Below are 23,975 nucleotides of genomic sequence, written 5' to 3'. Positions count from 1 at the left end.
TGGAATTATGTGATTGTGCTGCATTTTTCACATACTTGTAGATTTGCCACTTTTGCTACATAATCCATCATCTGCTGCATAATATGCAGATGTTAATAAAAAATGTTGTTTCTAGCTCAGACGGTCCAAAAGTTACTAGAAAAACAACAACACATTGCTGAGCAGTGGTGGGCCCTTTGCAAAGGTTGACTGGTCACCTTTCTATTGACTGTTGCTATATTTGTGTGGTAAACTGGTACTAAAGAAGCGCAACCAATGTCCAGATAGTGTTAAAATGTGTAACAAGCATTTGCAATGCAATGGGTCTTGTGTTTGCTCGAGTTAGAGCTATTTGCGTTGTAAATTCCTAACTGGACTTTTCTTGCCACATAAATTGAAAATGAAAAGTAAAGCAGTTGACATAAGCAAGTCAATTCAAAGTGGCACGGCCGCCATGAGCGTGAACATGAAGGAGGGACACAAAAGGAAAAATAAATTAACTTGCAGTTAAACATATCTGCAACCGTGCAATTATCCCTGTGTACAGGGTTGGTCCCCAAGGCGGTAACAGAACCGCCCAGGGCGGGACAAACGTAAAGCATTTACCAATGTCATCAAAGGATTTTTGAAAGGCAAGACCACAAACGAATTAAAGTGGTGGGTGTGGTTAAAAATCCATATAGATACCAACATGTCGGAAAAGCAGCACTTGTGTGCTGCTATGCTTGACCTAAAAATGACAAAATAATGAAGTAATACAATCACAAAATGTGCCGCACTATGCCACATAATTTAGATTTTCTTGCTGCAAAATTTACTCAACCCTGCTGCATAATTTGGCCCTTGCCTGCTACATGATTTCTCTGGCCTTGACTATATCAAAAGTGAAGTGTTCGGAACCCTAGACTGAACTGTGCATAATATTCACTATTGGGCCTTGCAACGGGTGTTTGACTACCCATTTAAGGGACCTGACAAGATAAGAGACGTCCCTCCGTATGTCCAGTGGAACACAGCCATGGTGGTACGAATGGAGATGGAGATATTTATGAAAAATAAGTTTCCCTGTTATGCAGCCCTGGGGTTTAATGTTGAAGAATTAAGCAAGAAGTGTGTATTCAAACAGCCTGCCACCAGAGAACCTGAGACTCCTTAATGGGCATCATGACCTCTTACATAAAAGAGCAGGTTAAACAACTCATAAACAGGCTGTAGGAAATCTGCCTTTTCTTAGTGGTCACCTCATATTTTTTGCCTTTTGCTGGACCCTATATTTTTGATGAGATAGAACTCTGTGCACTTTAACCATACTAACCAGTAGTACAGTGCTCCCCTTTTAAACATGGTTAAATGGGCATACTCAGAACTGGTCTATTTAACTTACTTGTACGTCTCTAGTATATGGTACAAGGTGTACCCAGGGCCTGAAGGTTAAATGCCACTAGTGGACTGCAGCACCTATTGTGTCATCCACTACAGTGGTAGTACAAACAGTTTCAGGTCTACCCTGTCTAACCTGGCTGTAGCAGTGTAAAAACTGCAATTGGACGAAGTAGGGCATGAAGAACTGTAATATTAACATGTCCTTATGGTGACTGGAACCAAAAAGCTATATCTCACTGTGGCAGGCCTAGCTTTCAAATTTAGAAAACAGGGGCACACATTACAATCCTAATACTGTATCTCAGGAATGGGACTAGCTACAAAAAATATTAAACAACTGTGTTTAATATTAATAGTTATTTAAAATACTGTTCACCTATAAAGTCAGATTTTAATTAATAATAAGGAAAAGTAATTTTTAGAAAGTTGCTTTTTTTCCTGCCTAAAGTTCCTGGATGCTACTTTTGCTTTTGCTCTCCCACTTCTGCCAGCCAGTAACTAGAATTTGAATAGGTGTGAAAAAGGAGTGAATGCTTCTCAGAAGCAAACGATAAACTGAACTGACTGGGCAGAGATACTCTTCTGAGCCTCTCAGAATGTGGAGGATGGGGGCTGTGAGCATCCTTTTTGACATTATAGTGTGAAATCCTGCTTAAGTATCAAATCTTGCTTGACAGGTCTGCTGGGTTTAGGTATAACACTTTGGGGCACACTTAAAAGGAAGGGAACACAATGGCAAAACAATCTGTGTATATCCACTGTCCGGTTGCTGAAAAACCTGACTTTTGTTCTACCACATATCTGTCTCTTGGTTTATTAGGGGATAAAGGCTGTCCCAAATGAATTTCAGTGTTAGATGTTTTAGGACACTAGCATTACCATATTACACTCCACACACACACACACACTCGGACACCAGAGCCCAAGTGTAGTGTGGCTGAAGACTTTCTCTATCTTGAAAATGCCCAAAGTGGGTAAGGTTGGCACTTAGAACTTTTATTTTGTAGGTTAGGGCACACCCAGAAGTCATTCCCACGCAATAGCTTGGGCCAGGCATACATGTGGCACCTCCAGGCACCCACTTCAGAACACTTTCTGGGTATGAGGGAAAACAGAAGAGGACTGGGCTTGCTGTATGTGAGCTGAGAGGAGCCATGAAGGACTTGACCTGCTCCCACTTGTACTCAGGACAAAGAAGTGGACTCTAAGGGCCATAATGCTGACCTCCTGTTAAAGCTACATGGACACTTTCTATATGAGGCCTTTTCCTGTAACTGCCCATCTCAGGGGTAGCAACTGGAGCTAGACTAGACCCTGCTGCTGGCCTCTGACTGGCACCCTGTGAGTCTTTAGGTTGCTCTCCGAAGGCACTAGGGGGGTTTAGGTGTGTATTCCAGTAGTGTATTGACATTTAAAAGGCTAAGGGCCTCATTACAACCTCAGCGGTCTTTCTTAAAGACCGCCGAGGCTGCGGGCGCCAGTATACCGCCAGTGCTGGCGGTATCACTGGTTCCCTATTTCGACTTTTCCGCTGGCCCAGTGGAAAGGTCACATCAACATTGCAGCCGGCTCATAACAGAGCTGGTGGCAATGTTGATGTGCAGCGGGTGCAGTGGCACCCGTCGTGCATTTCACTGTCCGAAATTCGGGCAGTGAAATGCGCGATGGGGCTGTGCCTGGGGGCCCCTGTACTGCCCATGCCAAGTGCATGGGCTGTGCAGGGGCACCCCGAGTCCCCTTACCGCCAGCCTTCCCATGGCAGTGTTTACCACCACGGACAGGCTGGCGATAAGAGGAGTCAAAATCCCCAGGAAAGCGCTGCTTGCAGTGCTGCCCTGGTGGATTACAACTGCCGGGACTGCCATTGCGGTATACCGCTGGCAGTATTACTGCGGCGGAACCTCTGCGGTCCAAAGAAGGTGATGAGTACCGCCAGCCTGTTGGCGGTACTATTGCCACTATTGCCCTGGCGGTCACTGATCACCAGGGTTGAAATGAGGGCCTAAGTCAGAAGGTAAAATCTTTGACAAGGGCGAAACTGGTTGGTGTATTCAACCCACGCTCCTTCAGGGCCAGTCTCAAATAGAGCCTTGGACTGGGTCTACCATGGCCATTGACTATCTCTGGTGCTTTGTGCTTTTTGGCTCTATTTCTGCTTATAACTTTAAATTTTCATGTATTTGGTTTACCGTTCTAGATTTTTGTCATTTTGGTGTAATTTTGTTTATTAAATGTGACTCTATTTTTATAATTAGGTTTGAGATTTTTATTGTTTTGCATTTTAACTTTATTCCTGTTTTGGTACTGCATAAATACTTTACACATTGCCCTAACTTAACCTTGTCTGCTCTGTGGTAGAGCTACCAGCAGGGTTGAGCTCAGGTTAATTTAGTAACTCTGAGGGTTCACCTTGATAAGGTTTGTGGTTATTCCCTGAGGTGGGTGGTCACACAACCCAAATAATACAATTTCTTACGCAGGCTCCTAACATGTGTACTCAAACATAAACAATTGAAAAATGAGAGGTAAGATTTTTTACAATGGATCACACTGAGACAGAATATCTGTCTTTGTCTTTCACGAAATACTCTATATAAAGTGAATCTAAATGGGAGGATGTATTTACTGCTAACGTTTTGTCCACACTGAGCAGAGACAGGGGAACAAGCATTGTACACCCCTGATAAAGGTAAGGTGGCGGAGATGATGAGGGTCCTAAGATCACACATCCCCTGACCCCAGAAATCGTTACAATTTGTGTCTCCTTTGCACTTTTCCTAACAAAGTTGGATAATATGTTCCTTGACAAATGGGCCCTTGTGGAATCATCACCAGGCAGTGAACTCGTCGATCCATATTTGAAGAATCACCATGTGGAATGCAACAGTCGTCATCCTATTCCACTCTTGTAAATCAACATAAACATTTTGTCCAAAAGAGTCCCTGGAGATAGAAGTGTATCACCCAGAAATGTTTTGGGACTTCTCTGCCTAGTTCAACACTGAGAACAGTTCTCTGGTTCAGTGTCTAGCCTTTGGGGGCACAATCAGGGCCACCCTATGTTGAAGCCAATCATTCTCCGTACTTCGATGCAATGCTTTACAGGAAATAGGGAGTCCATCTAACTCTCAACTCGCAGTTCTTTTTAACCTATACTTATTACCATGTGCATCCCTCTTGCATTTGCTCAGAGTGCAGTTTTTACATGTACCTGGCTATACCACATCTCTGCCCTCTGATAGAGGGTTCTGGTGCCAGCAAAAGAGGCTGCTAATGCTTCACGTTGTAAGGTATCTCTGCGGATGCCAGGCAGCTCCCCCAGGCCTAATACTAACAGTTACACAACCACGTAACATCTCCTTGCCTCCCTGGGACCAGACCTGTGGGACACATGCCCTGGGACCTTCTCCCTGTCCTTCGTCTACCATAAAGCTTCAGGTGTCTTTGCTCAGAAATGGCAATGGCGTGTGATCCCATTCACGGTCACACCCAAGCCAACCCCCATATCGGAAATGATAAGGATGATTCTCCAGCAAGAGTTGCGTGACCAGTGTCTGTCATTCTACCAAGTGATAGCTTTGGTCTTGTCTGTGACACAAAAATGACTTGGATCTCACAAACTCGATCCTTCAACAAGAGCTGTTTCTCCCAAGCACAGACGTTCGATGGAATATTATAAAACAGCTCGTTTATCATAGGATCTGCCACTTGACTACTGCGTTTTATTACAGCATCGCAGCTCATCTGTCCACTGACACCATGGGGCACAATGGGGGTCATTCTGACGGGGCCAGGGTCGGCGGGAGCACCGCCGACATGCCGGCGGTGCCCCGCAGGGCATTCTGACCGCGGCGGTTCGGCCGCGGTCAGATGCGGAAAACCGGCGGTCTCCCGCCGGTTTTCCGCTGCCCTTGTGAATCCTCCATGGCGGCGGAGCGCGCTCCGCCGCCATGGGGATTCTGACACCCCCTACCGCCGACCCGCCAGGAACAGGATGGCGGTAGGGGGTGCCGCGGGGCCCCTGGGGGCCCCTGCAGTGCCCATGCCGATGGCATGGGCACTGCAGGGGCCCCCGTAAGAGGGCCCCACTTTGTATTTCAGTGTCTGCTATGCAGACACTGAAATACGCGACGGGTGCCACTGCACCCGTCGCACCTTCCCACTCCGCCGGCTCAATTCTGAGCCGGCGTCCTCGTGGGAAGGATGATTTGCCCTGGGCTGGCGGGCGGCCTTTTGGCGGTCGCCCGCCAGCCCAGGGCAAATCCGAAAATACCCTCAGTGGTCTTTCGACCGCGGAGCGGTATTTTGGTGGGGGAAGTCTGGCGGGCGGCCTCCGCCGCCCGCCAGACTTAGAATGACCCCCAATATGTCACCAGCTGAACCACCTCCAACTTCAAGAATTTAACCACATATCAAATCACTAGAATATGGTACTCTGCCAATCAGGATCCTGTACTTTCACCCGCCTTCTCTCTCTAGCTCCACACACCTCAGGCCCCCATTGACAGACCTTCCTGCCTCGACTGATCATGCCAGCTTTCAGATTCGCTCATTCAGTTCAACCTGTGGGGAGCCTGGGAGATACCCACTGGCCAGGTACACACTCGCTTGCATACATGGCTGGCCTGAAATGTCACCACCCAGACCAGCCAGCCTTTTTAAAGCACTAGGATGTTAGAAAATCTCTCCTTTACCTCCCACTTCTCAAGTTCTTTTACATTTCATTATGTTGGAAAATGCGTCCAAACATCTTATTTAACAGACCTTAAGCCCCCCCACCCCAAACATTACATAATTATATGTCTATGGGTAAGGGCAAGTTTTCCACTGAACCACATTTGTGCACTTCTCTGTGTGCAACGTTTCTGGGCCTAGGCAGTGGCGTAGCTTGGTCAGTATGATTGGGGGGGGGAAGGGGAGTGGCTTGTGAGCTTCAGATTTCCCAACACACAGGGACAGTTCCTTAAAACATATTATATGAGAAGCAGGACATGACAGGGCAGTGGAGAGAGAGGAGTGCACATCCTCGGGGGTACTTAAAACGCAATGATTTTCAAGCTAATCAGCATTTTAAGACCTTCAAAACATAGATGAGAGAGTCGGTGTGTTTTTGTCAGTGTGAGCGTGTACAAATCCAGGTTGGAATCCAGCAGACACCTAACAATGCCAGACTGAAAGCACTTGTACTCAACTATTTACTACAGTTTTCATTTTTAGGGGGTGTAACACCCCAAACAGCTACGCCCCTGGCCTAGAGAAGGCTGCTCTTTACTCGGTAGGAACTTGGGAGGAGTCTGCAGAGATAAAAGCCTGGATTTTGTCAAGGAAGGGAGAGAACCTGAGAGGCCGCATTTCATCATGACTCAGAGGCCCATAGATGCTGCCCAAACATCTAAAGCCCAGGAGACGCTGCCTTATAAAAGCCAAAGCATGCCTGGTTGGAACAGGCTTCCAAGGGCTGGGCAGAGAAGAGAGGCAGACCATGACATGGTGGTGACTTTCACTCACGTGCATTACTTGCATTATCATAGGACGGCTGGCCACATTCCCCACCGATAGATCGAACTGTGGCTTCCACCTTCTCGGGTGGAGGAGCCTACAAGGACGTCTTGGCATAAAGTCACATACGTGAGGTTAGTTTGCCTCGGCGAATTTTGTGAAGAAAGAGAATAAGGGAAATCAGGTCAGCAGGGGCCTTTGATTTAACCAAATTGGGCATTAGGAAATTGAGCAGATGAGGTGGGATTAGGGCCCTGTCTTTCCTGGGGGGAGCGGGTAGAAGAGGAGCTAAACCTCGCCGGTGGCCACCTCACACACCTCCCTGCTCTCCCCTCCACCTCCTCGTGCTAATCGCGCCCAAAGGAGCCTTGATCCAGTCACCTGAAGTGTCCAGAAAAGTCACTCTTCTCAGCCCTGACTGGTGACGCAGAGCCCGGTCCAGAGGGAAGGGAGGGTGGGTTTAAAACTCGCAAGCCCAATTAAGAGATCAAATGTTTAAGGGGGTATGAGCTTGTTTGCGAGGGCCAGGGCTAATCCGGAAGGGCCTGTATAAAAAGAGAGGGGGGCCACCTGGCATATTAGTAGTAGCCACCTGGGAGCGGTGAGGGAGGGATCACAGGGGTCCAGGTGAGAGAGGATCCGGAGAGGAAGTGGAGAAGGGAGCAGGTCGGTGAAAGCCAGGAGAGGACAAAGAAGTGGAGGGCCAGGGACTCGGTGCAGAGGAAGTCAAGAGGGCGCCCCCCAGCGATGGCCTACTCCTGGAACGCGGGCTCCTATGCAGCTCGGCGGAGATATGATGATGAAGACACAACTCGAAGTAGCATATTCACATACACCAACAGCAACAACACACGGGGTGAGTACCCGGCTCTCAGGAGACCCATGGTGGGCACAAGGGAAGCATAGTTATGCAGACAAGGTGCGTAGGACTTAGCGACACATGTGGATGCTAGGTGCCCTCTTGTCCCCCATCACCCATCAGATGCAGCACATCAACCTTCATTCCTGTTGTAGTGTTGCCTCCCTTGAACTTCCAGTTTATGCAAAGGACGCTGCTGCATTATGGGTCTCCAGCTCCGATATCCAGGACGTAAGTATGCATGCACTATATAACCATTCACATCCATAGGGTCATCACCAGTGACACCGCTGATAGCGCATCTCCAGACGCCAAGTCACACTGTGATTGGCGACAGAAACCAGGAAGAGGTTTAGAAATTCAGCCCTAGATTACCCAAAGTGCTTCAAGACCACACAAACGTCAGATTGTGCGCTATGCAAACACAAATACTAATGACATGACCAATCAACCGACCCAAGACGGACTTTCTTGTTTGGTGACAAAGGAAATGACTCGAAGCTGCACTGCAGGACACAGTTTGATGAGGCAGTCTGAGCAGGTACCAGCAGTTGGGCATCCAAAGCCCTGCTGCTGGATGCCAATGGATTAGCCAGAGACGATGCACGGATAAGGAAGCCAAGAGTTAAAATACAAAGAATGTGAAGATACCCTAAAGGTGGAAATGCAATGGTGTATATATTTACTTATTACAAGTGTAATAAAAAGATTTTAAAAAAGAATGTAAAGATTACTGATGCAAAGCAGGAGACAAGCAAGAATCTACTGAAGGAGATCTATTTAAAAGCTTCAAGTTACGCGGCTGTACCCAAAGGTATAATGTGCCTCCCACAGAGGGATATTCCAGGAACATTAGGACATTTATGAAAGTTCAAATCGTAAGGTAAATCTACATGTGATCCTAATACATTGGTCTAAGAATTAGGGGGAGCCAAAGGTCTGAGGGTGTCACTTGCTTCTGGGTTTGATCTACTTCAAATAAATTTTATCGGAATATCATGTTTAAAATATACTATAAGAATATCGTAGCCAGATTACCGACTCCCACTATATCATGAGAGTAAATGTATATAGAGCTATGTAGAGACACCGTATTCTTAGTTCTCCCCCAATGTACCACAGCACTACAACTCTTCAAGGCACATAGCTGTGGAGTTAAGAACACTAATAATCACTTGTCCTCATGACATGGTGGAAGCTGCTATTCTGCATTCGATCTCTTTGAAGGATGATATATTTCTACACGATATTCTGTCAGGCAAGCAGTTCACGTCAATCAGACGACATTCGTTTCAGGAGGTTTTCTGATTGACAGGAGACTCAGTGGGTTCTCAGATCAGCCAGGAGAGGGCTCTTCACTGATGCACCTGCAAACATTTAAAATTCAGGACTGTCAGGGGGAGACCTTTTGCTTCTGATTCCCGCTTATTCTCGTGAGACAGGCAGTAAATCTGTAAGGTAAGAGGGATTCTTTAAAGGGATGGCTTGGGATGCCAGGCAGGAAATCTCGGATTCTACTCAGGCTCCCACTGTTAGCCGTGTAGGCCTTTTAGTATTGGTGAGATGTGGTTATATATTTTTTGTGGAATAATTCTCTATCTGTGCAGTGAAGAACTGCTGTCGGGTGGCCGAGAGAGGATTCGGTAATTCAGCAGATAGCCTTCCCAAAGTCGAGCTGAAAGTTCACCCTTGTCTGGGCGGCAGACCTCAGATGGTTGCTGGAGAGTATGTCTTTCATCTTTACAAGTTGGTGGAGGCGATAGTTTGATGTTTTTTTCGTGTTTCGTTGAAGTGTGCATCAAACAGAACGGTCGAAGGGTGGGTAAGACAAAGCCATTTTACAGATGGGGAGTTGGATGCCACCTTTAATTCAATGATAATAGCAAGGTCGTGTCACTTTCTGTGTCTTGGCGTGATGAGTAAGAATTGTGTTTCCTGTAGATATTCAGGGCCACAGGTTGTGTGGAGGCGAAAAGACGGGCAATGTGGCTTCTCCTGATGGCTGAATTTGAACATAGCGGTTCTTGGTTCTTCCGCGAGCTTTTGGTAAGATTCACCTGTGCGGTGGCACAGAGCACTTTCCCTGACTTAAGTCCATGCGCGTAACTTGGAACATTTCCTGCACAGATCGCAAGCATGGCAAGGCGTCCACTGCTCCCTGTTTACGAGCTGTGCAGTCAGCATCGCATGGACTCACTGGGATATCCGAGTTACATGTATGAACGTTAGACAGGGCACGGCCCCAGGAGATGAGATCCTGTTGTAGTTATATCACAGCTCAGTACAGCGCACTGATGCCTAATGCGCAGGAGCACGTGATCACACCTTTCTGCCCACTTATTTGTAGTGTTACCACTAACCCCCCGCTGGTGGACTCAGGACATGTGCTGTCCATGTGGAGGGAGGGATCTATACGCATGTGTCCATGGGCGCTTAGCGCAGAGTTCAACACGTGTGTGAATGCAGAACCTGTGAGCTAACCAGGCGATTGCACCCCCCCCCCCCCCCCGTTTAATCACTTCTATAAAGGAACATGGGAGAAACTAACAGGACAAGGTCAGCCGGTCACCCATGGGTGCAGGGCAGGAGACCACCCAGAATGTCATGAACACCATCAGTTAGGAATAGATCAGGCACGTCAAAAGGAATAAGTTACTTACAGAGGGGGCGTGAACTCAATACGTGCAAATTGATTGGAGAGATGAGAGGAGAGAGGGAAACGGGGTAAGAAACTGGCAGACGCAGGGAGAGCAAGAGGGAGGGGAAGAGAGAAAGAGGAGACCGGAGAAGTGAGGGGGCTAGAAGGGACAGAGCGTGAGAGAGAGCAAAGAGACACAGGGAAAATAACAGAGATGGACAGAGAACCAGCAAAGGAGAAAGGGAGGGAGAACAACAGAGACGAGGGAGATACAAAGAAATGTGCATGAAGAGAAAGGGAGAGTTCCTGAGCCAGAGAGAGGCGGGAAGTGAGAAACAGAGGGAGCAGAGAGAGACTTAGAGTGATATCCAGAGAGGGAGACAAGGCAAGAGAGAAGGAGGGAGACTGACATGCTAGGAGACAGAGTGAACGTGAGCGGAAGAGAGAACATACAATGAACAGCGAAAGAGATAGACAGAAAACAGAGGCAGGGAGAGTGACAGAGACAGGCATAAGAACAGCAACAGCAGAATAGATACAAAGAGAGACAGGGAGAGTAAGAAACAAGGAGACCAAGACGGGTAGAGAGAGAAAAACTGAGAGATAGAGAAAGAGAGAGAATAAGACAGAAAAACGGAGAGTGAAAGAGAGAAAGACGGAGAGAGAGAGGATAAATACAAAGATAAGTTGAGTAACAGAAAGATAGAGTGTGCGAGAGAGAGGCAGCAAAAGAGAGAGACAAATAGAGAAAAGGGGCAATGGTGAGAAAAAGGGAGATGGACAGAGAGATGAAGAGAAAAAGAGAGAGACAAAAACCACCAAGATAATAAGTGGGAATGAGAAGGAAGAACGAGCGCAAGAGAAGGAGAGCAGAAGAGAGAGAGATTTCTAAATAGAGACAGAGAGAAGGAGAGAAAGACAAAGAAGGAGGAAGAGGAAGGGAGAGTGACACAGTGGGAGATAGTGAGAAAACACCCGAAGGACACACAGAGGAAAGACAGAGTGAAAGCAGGAAACAGAAACAGAGCGATAGAGACGCAGAGTATGCACATACAGCTATATACACACATGTATATATATATATATATATGGATAGATAGAGAGAGAGAGAGAACACCAGTGATAAAAAAGAAAGAGAGAAAAAAAAGATGGAGTGGGAGAAGGAATGAAAGAGGCCTAAAGAGTGAGATTGACAGAGAGGGAGATAAAAAGAGCACTGGAGAGAAATACACAGAAAAGGGGTAAGAACAGGACGAGGGTAATACAAGAGTGTGAAAAGGAGAGAGAAACAAAGAGCAAACAAATGTGTGGGTTGTGGAGAGCGCACACAGACTCGGTGTGGAGGAGAGGGGGCACACAGGCTGTGGAGAGAGTGGGTGTGCATAGAGAGCACACAGAGATGTGCGGGTTGTGGAGAAAGCACGCAGACTCGGTGTGGAGGGGAGGGTGCACACAGACTGTGGAGAGAGTTGGTGTAAAGAGAGAGCACACATAGATGTGAGGGTTGTGGAGAGCGCACACAGACAGACTCGGTGTGGAGGAGAGGGTGCACACAGACCGTGGAAAGAGTGGGTGGACAGAGACACAGAGAAGCACACAGAGATGTGTGGGTTGTGGAAAGCGCACAGAGACTCGGTGTGGAGGAGAGGATGCACACAGACCGTGGCGAGAGTGGGTGTACAGAGAGACACAGAAAGCACACAGGGAAGTGTGGGTTGTGGAGAGAGCACACAGACTACGTGTGGCAGGAGGGGTGCAGGCCGTGGAATGAGTTGGTGTACAAAGATAGAACACCCAGAGATGTGTGGGTTGTGGAGAGAACTCACAGAGTGGTGCACACAGACCGTGGAATGAGTGGGTGTACAGAGAGAGCACCCATAGATGTGTGGGTTATGGAGAGAACTCACAGACTCGGTGTGGAGGAGAGGGTGCACACAGCCCGTGGATAGACGGGTGCACAGAGAGAGAGAGCACACAGATAAGTGTGGGTTGTGGAGAGCACTCAAGGCTCGGTGTGGAGGAGAGGGTGCACACAGAGCGAGGGGGCGTCCAGAGAGACAGAGAGAGCGCACAGAGATGTAAGGGTTGTGGAGAGTGCACACAGACTCGGTGTGTAGGAGGGGGCACACAGACTGTGGAGAGATTGGTCGCACAGAGAGACAGCGAGAGCACACAGAGATGTGTGGGTTGTGGAAAGCGCACACAGACTCGGTGTGTAGGAGAGGATGCACACAGACCGTGGAGCAAGGGGACGTTCAGAGACAGCACAAAGAGAGGTGTGTGGGTTGTGGAGAGCGCACACAGACAGACTCGGTGTGGAGGAGAGGGTTCACACCGACTGTGGAGAGAGTGGATGGACATAGAGAAGAGGGCTATGAAAAAAGAGTGCACAAAGATTTCGGTATATGCACTATACAGAGACAGACGGGTTGTGACATGAGCAGATGGGGCTTTGGGAGGGGCGCACAGGGGTCGATGGATGATGGAGAGCGCGTGCAGGTTGGATAGAGAAGTGGACAAAGGCTGGCACGTTGCGGAGTGAGTATGAGTATGCAGACAGGTTGTGGAGACAGCATACTGTGGCATTTGCATGATGGTGAAAGTGTACACTAGTACTTACGTGACAGAGAAGACATAAAGAGGTATTTTCATGATGAACAGAGCATACAGTAGTATTAGCATAATGGACAGATCATTCAGTAGTTTTTGCACTATGGACAGAGCATACAGTAGTATTTGCATGTTGTAGAGAGCATAGAGTGATACTTGCATGATGGACAGAGCTCACAGTGGCATTTGAATGATGGAGGGGACACAGGGTGGTATGCACAATGGAGAGGGCGTGGTATTTGCATGATGAAGAATATATATAGTGGTATTTGCATGATGAAGAGGGTATACAGTGGTACTTGTATACGGAGAGAGCATAGAGTGGTATTTGCATGATGAGCACAACTCACAATGGTATTTTAATGGTGGAGAGGACATAGAGTGGTATGCACAATGGAGAGGGCATAGAGTGGTATTTGCATGATGAAGAGGATATACAGTGGTATTTGCATGATGAAGAGGTATACAGTGGTGCTTGCATATGGAAAGAGCATAGAGTGGTGTTTCAGCGATGCAGAGGATGCACAGTGGTACTTGCATATGGACAGGGCATAGAGTCGTATTTGCATGATGAAGAGGATATACAGTGGAGTTTGCCTTATGGAGAGAGCATAGAGATGTATTTGCATGATGACGATGATATACAGTGGTGTGTGCATTATGGAGAGAGCATAGAGTGTTATTTGCATGAGGGACAGAACTCACAATTTCATTTGCATGATGGACCGAGCTCACAGTGGCATTTGCATTATGGAGAGAGCATAGAGTGGTATTTGCATGATGGGGAGGACACAGAGTCGTGTACACAATGGAGAGGGCATATAGTGGTATTGGCGTGATAAACAGAGCTCCTAGTGGCATTTGCATGATGGAGAGAGCATAGAGTGGTGTTTGCATGATGAAGAGGTTATACAGTGGTATTTGCATGATGAAGAGGGTATACAGGGGTGCTTGCATATGGAAAGAGCATAGAGCGATGTTTCAGCGATGCAGAGGATATACAGTGGTACTTGCATATGGAGAGAGCATACAGTGACATTTGCATGATAGAGAGGTCACAGAGTGGTATGCAGAATGGAGAGGGCATAGAGTGGTATTTGCATGATGAAGAGGATATACAGTGGAGTTTGCATTATGGAGAGAGCATAGAGTGGTATTTGCATGATGACAATGATATACAGTGGTGTGTGCATAATGGGGAGAGCATAGAGTGGTAGTTGCATGATGGACAGAACTCACAATTTCATTTGCATGATGGACCGAGCTCACAGTGGCATTTGCATTATGGAGAGAGCATGGAGTGGTATTTGCATGATGGGGAGGACACAGAGTTGTGTACACAATGGAGAGGGCATATAGTGGTATTGGCATGATAAACAGAGCTCACAGTGGCATCTGCATGATGGAGAGAGCATAGGATGGTATGCACAGTGGAGAGGGCATAGAGTGGTATTTGCATGATGAAGAAGATATACAGTGGTATTTGAATGTTGAAGAGGTAATACAGTGGTGCTTGCATATGGAGAGAGCATACAGTGGTACTTGCATAACGAAGAGGATATACAGTGGAGTTTGCATTATGGAGAGAGCATAGAGTGGTATTTGCATGAAGAGGAGGGCACACAGTGGTGTACACAATGGAGGATAGAGTGGTATTTGCATGATGAAGAGGATATAGAGTGGTGTGTGCATTATGGAGGGAGCATAGAATGGTATTTGCAAGATGAAGAGGATATACAGTGGTGTTTGCATTATGGAGACAGCACATAGTGGAATTTTCATGATGGAGAGCACACAGACTGGTGTACACAATGGAGAGGGCTTAGAGTGGTATTTGCATGATGAAGAGGATATACAGTGGTGTATGCATTATGGTGAGAGCATAGAGTGGTATTTGCATGATGGGGAGGACACAGAGTGGTGAACACAATGGAGAGGGCATAGAGTGGTATTTCCATGATGGAAAGGATATACAGTGGTGTTTGCATTATGGTGAGAGCATAGAATGGTATTTGCTTGATGGAGAGGATATACAGTGGTGTTTGCATTATGGTGAGAGCATAGAGTGGTATTTGCATGATGGAGAGGACACAGAGTAGTATACACAATGGAGAGGGCATAGAGTGGCATTTGCATGATGGAGATAATATACAATGGTGTTTGCAGTATGTGGCGGGCATAAAGTAGTATTTGCATGATGAATAGGTTATAAGGTGGTGTTTGCATTATGGAGAGAGCATAGAGTGGCATCTGCATGATGGAGAGGACACAGAGTGGTGTACACAATGGAGCGGGCATTAAGTGGTATTTGCATGATGAACAGGATATGCAGTGAAGTTTGCATGCTGGAGAGAGCTCACAGTGGTATTTGCATGATGGAAAGAGCTCACCATGGCATTTGCATGATGGAAAGAGCTCACTGTGGCATTCACATGATGGACAGAGCTCACAGTGGTATTTACATGATGGACAGAGCTCACAGTGACCTTTGCATGACGGACAGAACTCACAGTGGCATTTTCATGACGTACATAGCTCACAGTAGTATTTGCATGCGGGAAAGAGCTCACAGTGGCATGTGCATGATGTAGAGGATATACAGTGGTATTTGCATGATGGAGAGAGCATAGAGTGGTGTTTGCACGATAGAGAGGGCATAGAGTGGTATTTGCATGATGGAGAGAGCATAGAGTGGTATTTGCACGATGAGAGAGCTCACAGTGGTATTTGCGTGATGATGAGAGCATAGAGTGGAGTTTGCGTGATGGGCATAGCTCACAGTAGTATTTGCATGATGTGGAGAACATACGGTGGTGTTTGCACAATAGAGGGCATAGAGTGGTATTTGCATGATGGACATAGCTCACAGTAGTATTTGCATGATGGACAGAGCTCACAGTAGTATTTACTTGATGGACAGAGCTCACAGTAGTATTTGCATGACGGACAGAGCTCAAAGTAGTATTTACTTGATGGACAGAGCTCACAGTAGTATTTGCATGACGGACAGAGCTCACAGTAGTATTTGCATGACAGACAGAGCTCACAGTAGTATTTGCATGATGGAAAGAGCTCACAGTGGCATTTGCATGATTTAGAGGATATACAGTGGTATTTGCATGATGGCGAGACCATAGACTGGTGTTTGCACGATAGAGAGGGCATAGAGTGGTATTTGCATGATGGAGAGAGCATAGAGTGGCATTTGCACGATGGAGAGAGCTCACAGTGTTATTTGCGTGATGAAGAGAGCATAGAGTGGAGTTTGCGTGATGGACATAGCTCATAGTAGTACTTGCATGATGTGGAGAACATATAGTGGTGTTTGCACAATAGAGGGCATAGAGTGGTATTTGCAGGATGGAGAGAGCTCACAGTGGTATTTGCATGACGGACAGAGCTCACAGCAGTATTTACTTGACGGACAGAGCTCACAGTAGTATTTACTTGATGGACAGAGCTCACAGTAGTATTTGCATGACGGACAGAGCTAACAGTAGTATTTGCATGATGGAAAGAGCTCACAGTGGCATTTATATGATTTAGAGGATATACAGTGGTACTTGCACGATAGAGAGAGCATAGAGTGGTATTCACACGATGAAGAAGACACACAATGGTGTTTGCATGACGGACAGAGCTCACAGTAGTATTTACTTGACACAGAGCTCACAGTAGTATTTGCATGACTGACAGAGCTAACAGGAGTATTTACTTGACGGACAGAGCTCACAGTAGTATTTGCATGATGGAAAGAGCTCACAGTGGCATTTGCATGATTTACAGGATATGCAGTGGTACTTGCACGATAGAGAGAGCATAGAGTGGTATTTGCACGATAGAGAGAGCATAGAGTGGTATTCACACGATCAAGAAGACGCACAGTTGTGTTTGCATGATGGAGAGAACATAGAGTTGTGTTTACAAGATGGACTAGTCATCATACAGCAATATTTTCATGCCGGCAAAGTGCGTGCTACACATGTCAAAGGATGGGAGGAGTGGCGGGCGGTCTTTGACTGATTAGGGCCCGGGGCTCTGGGAGGTGAGGGAGTTCGTTGAGGTGAAAGCTGTGTCTCCTGTCAGTGAACCCTGTGGGTATTTAGAGGCAGGCGTAGCTGACAGTATTTCCAACAATGGAAAGCCCTTTCTCTTTACTGTAATCCTCGGACATGGCACCGTACCTGACAATGTTTCGGCCCACCGTATATCATCCCTACTGCATACTCCAGTCCAGTCAACTTTCGCAAGTGCTTACAATGCTGTCCTGTACATTTTCCATGATATTACAATACTATGGGCCTGATTCTAACTCTGGCGGGCGGCGGAGGCCGCCCGCCAGAGTTCCCCCCTCCAGAATACCGCACTGCGGTCGTAAGACCGCTGCGGTGATTCTGGGTTTTCCACTGGGCTGGCGGGCGACTGCCAAAAGGCCGCCCGCCAGCCCAGTGGAAAACAACCTTCCCACGAGGACGCCGGCTCCGAATGGAGCCGGCGGAGTGGGAAGGTGCGACGGGTACAGTTGCACCCGTCGCGAATTTCAGTGTCTGCCGAGCAGACACTGAAATTCTTTGTGGGGCCCTCTTACGGGGGACCCTGCAGTGCCCATGCCATTGGCATGGGCACTGCAGGGGCCCCCAGGGGCCCCACGACACCCCATACCGCCATCCTGTTCCTGGCGGCAGAGCCGTCAGGAACAGGATGGCGGTATGGGGTGTCAGAATCCCCATGGCGGCGCAGCGAGCTGCGCCGCCATGGAGGATTCTTTTGGGCAGCGGAAAACCGGTGGAAGACCGCCGGTTTTCCTCTTCTGACCACGGCCAAACCGCCGCGGTCAGAATGCCCTGCGGGGCACCGCCAGCCTGTTGGCGGTGCTCCCGCCAACCCTGGCCCCGGCGGTCCATGACCGCCGGGGTCAGAATGACCCCCTATATGTTGTCAATTAGATGTCGTTTTCTAGCGCTTGTATGAAACTGCGACTATGTCAAGCGTATTGCCGCCCACTGGGTCTTGCCTGTGATGTTTAACAGCACTAATACATATAAGCTGGGCATGTATTATTTGCTTTTCACTTTCTGACGCAGTTGCCTTGGACCAACCCCAGAGCACGGACGGGATTTAAGTCTGCATAAGAGATTTAGGGGCATACATATCATGCAGTTGTGTCACCCTTGGGCGACCCCACTACTAGGTAAGATTTATCAAGCCACCCAATGCCACCTTGTATGGCCCTGCATGGCTTGATAATTTAGAGTAACACAATGCAGTGCAAATCGCTGTGTTGGCGTTACTTTGCTTCAGGGAGGCGTTCCATGGGTGGAGAGTGGGAAAACCTACACATCCACCCCTTGATTTTGGCGGATTCCCAGATTTACCTTTACTGGTAGAGCCAGGAATGCGTGGAAATGCTACACCTCCCCAGGAGAGGGTTTTTTTCCAGCACAGGTAGAAAGAGGAACATGCCTCAGAGGATTGTTTGTGTGCAGGAAGGTGAACACCCCCTGCAGAAAACCAATCATGTCTGCAACGCAAGCACCCTTGCACCATAGCAAGAGGGTGCCTGCGTTGGTGCTAGGCAGCAAATTATGTGCGCCAGTGCAGGGAAAACACAGGAATGCCCTGTCTATTGTTAAATACAGCGAACTCCTGCCCTTCCTCCTTCCCTGTCATACAGCGCTGCGCAGGAAGGTGGCTTGCTGTGCTGCATGCTCTTTTGATAAATGTGCTCCTTAGGAACATATTTATACTTTTTTAGCGCCGTATTTGCAGCATTTTTTGACGCAAAATTGGCGCAAACTTGCAAAACACAATTGCATTTTGTAAGTTTGTGCAGTTTTTGCATCAAAAAATGACGCAAATGCGGCGCTAAAAACGTATAACTATGGGCCTTAGTGTTTACCCAGGGCCCTTATGTCTGAGTGAGTAACAGCTTGTATGGTGAAGGGGCCATTTGGAGCTGAGCATGAGGGCAGTTTCCTGGGAGGGTGGTAGTGGGAAGCATTGAAAAAGCAGGCAGTGCAAGAGCTTGCGCGAAGAGACAGAGTACACAGGAACTATGGAGAACACAAGCACAGACAGTAGAAAACACTTGGGCTCTTAGAAGGTGGAAACGGTTCTGGGAAGCAGGAGTAAAGCTGGGGCCTAAGAAGCGAGGAGATAAGAGAAATTCAGAAGCAAGTGGGGTGGTGGGGGGCGTTATCAGCTATTAAAAGAGGAAAAGGAAAGAAAGGAAAAACAAGTAAAAACATGACGGTAGGGAGACGGGGCAACCAATTAACCTTTATTCTCCAGTGATGGTTGAGATTTAAGAAGCTGGGAAAATCAAAACGCTGGCGACTATCTTCCTATTAAGGAGTGCCCCGTTTAATTACGGTTTGAACCAGAATTATGAGTTTTGTGGTTCACATCACAGACAATTTACCGGGGGAAAATGCCTGGTAGTAACCAGCACATGCCGATTTCGGTGCGGTAAAGGCCAAATCCACACGTTGACCCCCAAAAACCTTCCAAACACTTAGGGAAGGTGTGGACAGATACCACCAGCCCCTCCAAATATTGCCCAGACTACTTGGGAGCTCATAAGCGTCAGTGACACGCCTGGACGTCAAGTCTGAGATAAAGTGCTGAGAAGTGAAGAAACCCTTCTTGTCACTGGAGGGGTTGTGCGGCCTTCAAGGTCTGGAAGCATCAGGAGGGTTCCATACCTTGAAGGTTGTTTGGCCGATACAGTGTAGAGGGACTGAGCCAGACGTATGTATGTACGTATGCATCTAAGGGTACTTGGACAGTGCAAAGTGGGCGACAGCCTTTGCAACGTTATCTTTGCAATGAAAAGCTTTAACCATGCAATGTCTTAACCATGAAATATTTTTTTTATATATATATATTCTTGAAAAAAACAAAGGTTACAGGGACGTTATAGTTAGGTTCTGAATTTACTCGTATAAAACCATAGAAATTCAGCAGTTATAGTTACACTTCTTTCAAGTAACTAAAACTCGCACCATAAGGTAACTATAACTCGTGCCCTCACCATGCACAGTTGTCGTATCAATAATGTTATTGCAAATGTTGCAGTGAGAATATGGAAGATGGCATACAATATATATCAGTGACAATATATATCAGTATCTAACACGTGGAGTAATTAGGTGTGCATGGCTAAGGCGTGAGTTATTGTTACCTTAGGGGCCCCCATTATTAAAAAAATGAAAGCTCTGGGGAAGTGGTGGTCCCCAGGCAGGGGGTGGAAGCCCCCCCCACACTAACTTTTTAATGCCCCCGGGACCTGGCCCACTTGGGGGCCTATAAAAAAACAAGCAGGGGAGTCTGCGCTTGTTTTTTAAAAAAAATTGTTGCGACTTCACAAATTTTGCTGTACATTTGCGTAGTAATTAAAATTATTCTACATAAAAAAAAAACATAGAAATTCACTTATAAAACCAAAGGTTACAGGTACGTTATAGTTAGGATTTGAATTTACTCACACAAAACCATAGAAATTCAGCAGTTATAATTGCTCTCGCCATGCACTGCTAGTTATCCCAGATATTACACCACTCATGACAACTTCTATAACCTTATTATTAAAAATATAAATGAAACATTAGTAGTCAAATTATTGAAGAAAAAAATATGGATGGTGGGGCATGAGTTATAGTTAGTTACTTGAAATAACTAGAATTATAAGTGCTGAATTTCTATGGTTTTGTCGAGTAAATTCTAAATTCGGAACCTAACTATAACGTTTCTATAAGCTTTGTTTTTTTCAGTGAATATATATAAATATATATATATATATATATATGTATATATATAATAATGTATATATATATATATATATACATACAGTTTAAGTTAGTAATTGTTAAATACTATATTATATAAAATTCATATAATGTAAAGTAAATAAGTTCCACTAATTGTTTAATACTATAAATACATATTCATGTATACAAACACACACACGTTTGTGTGTATAGTGTTTTCATTGATGTCATAAATGATGTCAAAGAACATGTCATTAGTGATGTCATATGTGAGGTCATAAGCAGTGCATGGCGGGGGTGCAAGTTATAGTTATTGCTACTAATTATAACTGCTGAACGTCTGTGTGCTTGTTTATTCAAAATGTTAACGTTAACGTTGTCACTGAGAAATTCCCCTCAGTACGCATGTATGTAAGGTCGGTCTTCTCGAGCCGGCAAACACACATGGGCACTGAGCTCTCTCCAACCCAACATAGCCGGCACTACATTGCTGGGTTGGAGACAGCAGGCAGAGACTTTCAGTCGGCTACGGAACACCCTGGCTGAGAGCTCAGTCCAATCCTAATGCTGCTTTCATGCTTCCAGCAGTATTAGGATTCGATGCAGGGCAAGCTGGGAGCCTGTGCCTGTAGTCCAGTCAATGAGTGGATGGGAGCAGCACAAAAAGTTTTTTCAAATTACATTATTTTATTTTTGTTCGTTACCTTCCCCCACCCCACACGCACCATGCCTCCCCTTTTCTGTCTTGCGTGCCGCTCCTCGTGTGTATATTACCTACTTGCAGTCACCAATAGGCAGTTATAGTTAGGACCTAATTTTTTGACTTGGCAATATCTTTGGCGCAGAGGGCCAAGGAAAAGAGAGGGAGTTAAAAAAATGTGCGTTTTCCATGTTAATTCCCATAGAGTTTTTAGGCACGACTACAGCCAAAATCGCTGAACATATTTACCCCAAATTTGTCAGAGAGGGGGCTTCTGTTCCAGAAAGTGCACTCTTTGTTATTTGGTGTAAATCCATTCAGTAGTTTTCGAGATATTAAATGAAATCCACATTTTTACATCTGGGTGTCACGGTTTCGGGCGGGTTTGATCAGGACTCTGGCTGGGACACCCCTTGGGGTCACCGAATATCCTAGAGAGGTAGTGTGCTGGGGCAGAAGAGCAGCTAAAGGCATACACGGAAAGGACAGCTATGGACAGGCACAGGAAACAGGAAAGTAAAAGCAGAGCAACCCTTGTGTGAACAAACAGGAAACGGATTACCAGTGGACAAACACGCTGGGGTTGTACACAGAGTAAGGCGCAGAACCTCCCACAGTGACAGGGAATCTCAATGCCTCTGTGCAGTTTGCTCTTACAGATAGTCACCCTGCCAGCCCCATAGAAAGGAGGCAGCAGAAGTGATTCTGTCTCTGGACCCTAGAGCACAAACAAGGATAGTACTTACATACACAGGACACGCTCTTGTGGGTCCAGCTGGAAACACAGTGGCGATTCCTGAGAAAACAGCAATAGCACACTGTCACTGTTAGGCACGAAATACAACGTATAATACTGGACAAGGAAGGGGGCTGGAATTGCCTCCTGGAAACCAGGAGCCAACCCCAGTACACAGGAGGACACGTATACACTGGTGAAGACTGATAGAACACTTACCAGACACAAAGAACCAAGAAGAAACAGAAGGGAACAAACAAAGAGGCAGAGGCAAGAACTAGGAACAGGCTCAGGCTGAAGCAAAGGCGGGACTAGGACTGGAAAACAGGGCGCAAACTTCTGGCTGGGACAAACAGAGACAGGACTGGGAAACTGAGAACAGGCTCTGGCTGGAACAGGCAAGGACAGGACTGGAATACAGGGAGTAGGAAAAGAGCAGTAAACAGGACTGGGAAACAGAGAGCAGGTTCAGGCTGAAACAAGGCAGGAGCAGGGCAGAGAAACAGGGAGCAGGCTCTGGAAGAAACAAACAGGTACAAGGCTAAGAAGTAGGGAGCAGACTCTGGCTGGAACAAGGCAGAGAAACAGGAAACAGGATCAAGCTGGAACAGAACAGGAACAGGAACAAAACTGGAACACCATCTGACAAAGGGTCTGTAACACAAAGGAATTGAAGTCCAATGCACGACGGGGAGCTTGAGGAAATGGCTGCTTATAAGCAGTTCCAAGCTGGGCTGCACAGGAGAGGTCACAGGTGTGTGTAGTTTCGGACACTTGCAAGTCCTGGAGGAGAGGATCCAGTGAAAAGGAGCAACTGGACTTCTCCCATAGAAGACAATGGGAAACAGAATCCGGGTTTTCCTGACTACCAAGCTGTGCATTATGGGATTTGCAGTCCCAAGAAGCAAATGTAGTCCTACACAAGTGTACCATGGAGAAAAGAGAAACAAACAGGAGTCAGCAAGGGACTCTAGATAGGTGTTCAAGGTGATTCCCAGGCTTCTGACAGTCCCCTTACAGCGCCCCCTGGAAATGGGACGACAGAGTCGTAACACTGGGAGGAGCCCAAGCACAGATTTTATGTTGAGATCTGATTGGCTGTCAGCACTTTAACCAGGAAGTGCTGGCAGCCATCTTGTGACCAATATACATGATAGCACTCACTGAAATGTATTGTAGAGAATGACAGGTTTTGAGGGTTACAAAAAGGATAACATTTAAAGGGTGATAACAGATTTTAATTACAAAATAAATTATTTTTTGATGGTACCGTACTAATTTTAGGAATTGTGGTGTGTTCTAAGGTGATTTTACCCTGCAGGGATTTCATGAATCATGTTTGAGAGAAAACTGTGTTCTCCTGATTCTCCCTTAGAGGTTATGGAAGGTCCTCCAGAAGCTAAAATGAGAGCGTATTGTCTGTAAATTCACACTATCTTTCTCAGCCATATGAGAATGAAGTCTGACATTCTCAGTAAAACATTGTACTTCCAACTGGAGCAGTATGTCATTTGATTCCCTTGTGTTCTACTGCAGCCTCCCAGAGTTATCTAAAGAACAACTAGAGAGCTAACTGTCTTACTTATCACAAAAATGTGGCACTCTTGAATCCATCTTGATTGAATCATACTGTTAAAGTGAAAAACATTTAATTTAGAAAGGAACAAAATGAGGGGGTTCAATTTGTCCTAGAAATTATAGTTAGTGATGTAGAAATAAAAATTAGGACACATTTTTAGTGAGTTTTCAAATATCTTCCTCTTTTATTTCATTACAACATTCTGACATGTAGACTGAAACAT

General features: G+C 46.4%; 1 protein-coding gene across 1 annotated transcript in view; it reads left to right on the top strand.

The window, feature by feature from the left end:
- The first annotated feature begins 7,456 nt into the window (after positions 1-7,456).
- The window catches only part of LOC138260931 (red-sensitive opsin), a 56,063-nt gene continuing 39,544 nt past the window's right edge, over positions 7,457-23,975 (top strand). The window contains exon 1 of the mRNA XM_069209456.1: positions 7,457-7,717. Coding sequence (XP_069065557.1) covers positions 7,609-7,717 — 109 coding nt within the window. The 5' untranslated portion in view covers positions 7,457-7,608. The remainder of the gene's footprint in view (positions 7,718-23,975) is intronic.

Source organism: Pleurodeles waltl, chromosome 10 (assembly GCF_031143425.1).
Source record: "Pleurodeles waltl isolate 20211129_DDA chromosome 10, aPleWal1.hap1.20221129, whole genome shotgun sequence".
In the NCBI taxonomy this organism is placed as follows: Eukaryota; Metazoa; Chordata; class Amphibia; order Caudata; family Salamandridae; genus Pleurodeles; species Pleurodeles waltl.
The sequence above is the reverse complement of the archived record's forward strand: the minus strand, read 5'-3'. Positions and strand labels throughout refer to the sequence as shown.